The sequence below is a fragment of the Physcomitrium patens genome, chromosome 1 (assembly GCF_059467195.1).
Source record: "Physcomitrium patens ecotype Gransden chromosome 1, ASM5946719v1, whole genome shotgun sequence".
Classification (NCBI taxonomy): domain Eukaryota; kingdom Viridiplantae; phylum Streptophyta; class Bryopsida; order Funariales; family Funariaceae; genus Physcomitrium; species Physcomitrium patens.
In genome coordinates, this window is record NC_143410.1 from 15,754,435 (window position 1) to 15,760,118 (window position 5,684).

The 5,684-nt window shown below is 32.9% G+C and overlaps 1 protein-coding gene across 1 annotated transcript; it reads left to right on the forward strand.

Moving 5' to 3' along the window:
* The first annotated feature begins 2,138 nt into the window (after window positions 1–2,138).
* LOC112280531 (peroxiredoxin-2C) lies at window positions 2,139–3,633 on the forward strand. Its single transcript, XM_024516126.3, has 3 exons — window positions 2,139–2,528; window positions 3,001–3,080; window positions 3,259–3,633. The coding sequence occupies exons 1-3, from the start codon at window positions 2,194–2,196 to the stop codon at window positions 3,513–3,515; spliced, it is 672 nt and encodes a 223-aa protein (XP_024371894.2). The 5' UTR covers window positions 2,139–2,193; the 3' UTR covers window positions 3,516–3,633.
* The last annotated feature ends 2,051 nt before the right edge of the window (window positions 3,634–5,684 follow it).

Genomic DNA, 5,684 nt, shown 5'->3' on the forward strand with positions numbered 1-5,684 from the left:
ATAGAATAGAATTGAAAATACCTAAAGTAAGAAAATAAGTTAATTTATTTAAAAATAAAAGTAAATGAACTCATTTTAATAAAGAATAAAATTCAATAAATGATATGAAAATAAAACTTGATGAAAAATCTAAAAATTAAGAAGTTATCCAAGATAAAGAATATTTTATAATAATATAATAAAGAATTATTAGTACATACTAATAAATGCACAAGTTTAAAGAAAATAGATATCATGATCTAACATGAATATTTTTTAAAATAAATAAATAAATTAATTAAATAAAAGAATTTATGAAAATATTTAATAATATTTTAAAATAATAAGTATCAAATTATATATATAGATACTATTTTTTTTAATTAAAATAGCTATTATTTACTTTGTAGAGCCATAAATAAGATAAGATAAAGTAAATAAGATATAAAGTCATTGTAGACATCTTAAGATAGAAGTTGAATATATTTTTAATAAAAATTACTAAAAAAAAATAGATAAATATCCAAGAAGAACCATTTATAAAGCAAGATAAAAAAATACTAAACCTTATAAACAAATACCTACAACAAATATAAAGTTCTTTTGTTGATCAAAAAATGCAACTATAGAAGAGACTTTGAAAGCTTTTATATGTGTTATTTTTGTGCAAACTAAATTCATAATGAATTTGTGAGAGCTAAGCAATGTCATGGTTTTATTTTGATAATAAGGTGTTTATAAAAAATATGAAATATAAAAAATAAATCATGAGATATATTAAATTTATTAATTCTTAGCAACTTAGATACTTGTGCATATCTATATGTATGTATATATATATATATATATATATATATATATATTTGAAATATTAAAATACATTTTATAAATTTTTGAAATATTTGTTGACATGAAAATATTTATATGTCAATTTTATATATTATAGGGACTTAAATAAATGTAATTAAACTTAGTTAAAAAATATGTTTTTATTTATTTATTTACTTTCTGCTCTCAAAAAAACATCAATACAACTTTTTATACTAATATCTAGAAAGAAGATCGAATTACTATCTATAATGAAATATGCACATTAAAATAATTACTTGATACATGAGTTTTATTTTGCATGACATATATATATTATGCTAAAAGCATTTAAGCATCTAAGTTCTTTCAAAATTTCAAGAATATATATTTTGGTTCTTATTTGTAATATGATCCTGTAAATTCAATGCTTTTAATAAATAAAATATTAATTTAACATATGATTTTATTGGATCACTTTTCTGTATGTATAATTTATCATTCTTTTTTTTATTTTTTTAAATTACTGCAGATCATCAATTTTGAAGATAAAATAAAACATGAATGGAAGAATGGTTAAGAACTATCACAAATGCAATTCAGTGATCAAAAATCACAATCCAATTTGTAATATATGATGGTAATATTTGGTGCATGTTTTTTTGAAAGAAGGTATTTGGGTTGCTTCTATATGTATTTGCAAACAAACTTTATAACAGTTTATACCTTGCATGTTTATACGTGTTATTATCAAAAACATATAATAAAGCTTACTGTTTTTGAGACAATCTAATATGTTGTCTTCATAAATGTAACCAAAGCACAATCATGGATTGATATACTCAAGAAGTCTCTTAACTTCATCTTGTGTAAGGAGTCACAAAGTGACACTTTACACAAAGTCATTTTATTAAAGTCCTCTGAAATCAATTGTCGTTAATGGTGCAATAAACAATCGTTTCAAGACATCAACTATTTATCATTATAACACAAGACATAAACTAAGTATCATTAGAACATCACATGCAACCAAACTTCCACACATCATTCAATGAGAGGCGGCAGTTTTAACAGGCCCCCAACAAATCAATTCCAGAACCTATAACCGCGAACTCAGTTCCACTGAGCATGATTAGCAAGTTTCAGACCCTGTAACCACTGATCAAACTCCAGTAGGCATGATTGACACGTTTCAGATCCTCTAAACCACTAAACATGATCAACAAGTTCCGGACCCTATAACCACTAATCAAGCTTCACTAAACATAATTAACAAGTACTGGATCCATAACCAAGAATGATGTTCACCGTGTACCCGATTGACAAATTTCAGACCCTGAAACAACTAATTGAAGTCCACTAAGCTCGATTAGCGGGACCCTCTAATCCGGGATTAGTACAAGTCACATGTTCGTTCTACTCACTTACAGTCCGCCCTACAAAGATGGCCAGCCTCGACTCGTGGCGCCTCGTGAACAGTCTTCAAACCCGTGGGCGTTCAGCACCAGAGCATTTTCTACAGTTTTCTCCGCGGATTCTTTCTTGAAGAAGCTTTTTCGATGCAACGTCAGTTGGGTTGAACCAGAAATGGCCCCCATTGCAGTGGGTGATACGATCCCCGACGTGACGCTATCCTACTTGGACGATGACAACCAGAGCCAGAAGCTCAGCACGCACCAGGATTTGAAAGGCAAGAAAGTGATGCTTGTTGCTGTTCCTGGCGCATTCACTCCCACTTGCAGGTGAGTTGCTTCTTCATGCCTCGGTGTGCTTTTGTGTAAGGCTGGATCAGGTTCTTAACCCATTCTTTCTCCTTGTTTCAGTCGCCGGGTCACGGTGAGGGAAGACATAGTGTTGCGTGGGTTAATCTTTTGGGTTTCGGTGTTGATGTGGAGTCTGCCGTGCTGTGGAGTTTCTCGAAAGATTAGTCAGCTCTGAGCCTCGATGCGAGGTTTTTGTTTAGTTTTTCATGTGAAAATATCCTTCTGGAGGTGTCGAGTATCTTTTGAAATTGGAGAATAGTATTTCGTTTCGGTGCTTTTTTTTTAACATTGGGTTTTATGTTGAGTCGTTTCGTTGGTCTATTTTGTGGTTTGATTGGAAACGTTGGACTGAATTACACTTCGCACTTAACAAGTAGTATGCGAATGTGTTGCAAACAATGTCATTATTCTGTGTACTGTCGCTTATGGTTCACATGTCATTTTGTGGCAGCCAGGAACACGTTCCCGGTTTCATCGACAATGCCAAGGAGATCAAGAGCAAGGGTGTGTCGGACATCATCGTCGTCTCAGGTCTGTTTATCACATATCCGCCATGCATACGTGGGTTTCTACGATCCGTTCCTTAGGAATTGGGTTATGCGCCGATACTGCTTATCAGGGACGTTCTGCGCCAGAGTCGTGGTCCTTGAGGTTTCCTGAAACTCTGCATTTCAAGAGGAGTGATCGTGACGTAAGGTCTGTTGTGCAGTGAATGACCCGTTCGTCATGAAGGCATGGGAGCGTTCCTATGATGGTGCTGAACACCTCAAGTTTGTGGCCGATGGTTCTCTAGAGTTCACCAAGGCGTTGGGATTGGAGCTGGACTTGACCGACAAGGGATTGGGCGTACGTTCTCGTAGATTCTGTCTACTGGTCGATGACTTGGTTGTGAAGGTTGCGAACATTGAGGAAGGAGGTGCATTCACAGTTTCCGGAGCTGAGGAAATCTTGAAGGCGCTCGTGTGAAGTGGAGGAAGTCTCATAGCTCTCTTTGTGAAGACGATTTCTTGAAACATACTAGTTTCTCTGTGAATTGAACCTTACTTCAAGTACTTGAAATTGCCACATTTTGGAGGTGTTCAAACTCTTGCGAAGTGTTGTGAAGCTCCTGAGCTTGCAATGAGGTACATCTGTGATCTTAAGTAAACACTATTGATATTAATGTTGGAGTTTTACTGCAAACACAATGTTCAGTCCAACGTTAGTCATAAAGTAACTCTTGAATAATGTTCAGACTTCTGCATTCTCTCAAAAAATGACGACTATGAGCAGATAACGCAACAGTCGTAGCCTCTTGCCTATGCATGTGGAAGGCAACTTATCCTAAACCCTTCTCCTCCATTGCATTCCTTTGAATGGGCATCAAATTCGTTAGTGAGTAAATTTTTAGTACCCAGGCAAACGTTTATGCCACTATCGTTGGCAGGATTTATGTTAAGGTTCAGAATACTTGGTGATACCCTCCCCATCGGATTTTTCCTGGATGTTTTTTTACAGAACTCTGTCTGTCTCTGAAGATATGTGGTACGAATATGGTGGACAGGATATTGACATGAGATCCCTCTTTCTCTATCACACCCAGACAGCATGCCACGCTGTGACATTGTATAGATGAAGCTGTTTACCGCCAGTTCCATGGATCTGATCCGTAGACAATGGAATAGCCCACTCGCACGCGTTAGATGCACTCACATTTGAAGAAAACTGTAAACGACATGGCAATGCTGTGAAAATAGTAATGATGTTGTAAAATGAAATCGAGTGCATTGTGGATATGAATATTTTGGTTTAGAACTTAGTCCGACTCGAAACGTGTGTTTAGAACGAGGGGAACTTTGTCTGACACTTAGAACGAGGGGAACGGGGACGGGAGCTGGGAGAATAAGTGGAACAGGGATGGGGAACGAGAAGAACAAAGACGGGGGCTGGGGGAATGAGGGTATGGAAATGGGGGCTGGGTCTACGAAGAGAATGCGGATGGGTTGAAGGAGTGCAATTATGATTTAGACATGTGGGTTGATTTAGTAAGAGTCTGGGTCATTTTAACATTTTTCTATAATTAACTTTCTTTATAAATTTTTATTTTGCAAGATTTAGCAACTTTAGCTTAAGCTTTAACATTTCCACTTTTATTATAGAAAGTTTGCTTAAGAAATTTAAAAAACATCACCAGATCTATTTAAAAGTTTAAAAATCTAATTATGGCATTAGATGTTTTTTAAAAGTACATAGATTTGTAAATATTGACAGTTTGATCATTTTAAATTGACTTTGCAAATAGCTAGGATTGTGTAAGTTTTGATTTGACTTCTCTCCTAAATTTTGATGGTCTAAAAATCTAGTGGTAGATTTAAAATGTTCCATAGTTTTTTTAATTTATGAATATATGGCCATACTTTTGTACTTTTTTGTTGACTTTTGTTATGCTTTGTCTTTTAAAATTCTGATTTGATTTATTTTCTAATTTACAATACACTTGATCTTAATGGGATGTGTAGAATCTCCAAAAAGTCTATAGTTTAGGAGTTGTGAAGTTTTTAAAATTACAAAATTATCCTTTGTATAATATATAAAATATGTTAAAAATTTCAAAAACTATTTATAGATTTAAAATTCTGTAAAAGTAAAATATATAATTTATATATATATATATATATGTTTTTTGATTTCAAAATATCATGTATAGATCATTTTTTAATTTTACTATACATAAATAAATTAAAGTCATATAAACTATGTCTTGTGCTTATGCAATGGATTGTACATGGTCACGCTAATTTGCACCATATTCTCTAATGAAGTGACAAGCTCCTCCAATATAATCTTCATATACATTTACTTCAATATTCACAACTATTGGTCTTTTTTAATATCATTCCATTGTCACTTCTATCTACCACCCTATTGTATACAAACTAGGTTTAAGATTTAAGCTTAAAAGATTCAGGATTTAAGAATTAGGATTTAGCATTTAAAATTTAAAATTTGATTTTTTTGAAATTTAGAATTCAAAATTCAAGAGCTACATGGATGTGCCTAATTTTTTGACTTCTTTATTTTTTGGATTTTGACTTAACTTTCTTTTCTGAAAAATAAAAGGTGAGAAAATTAAATATATTTATAAATAAATTTATA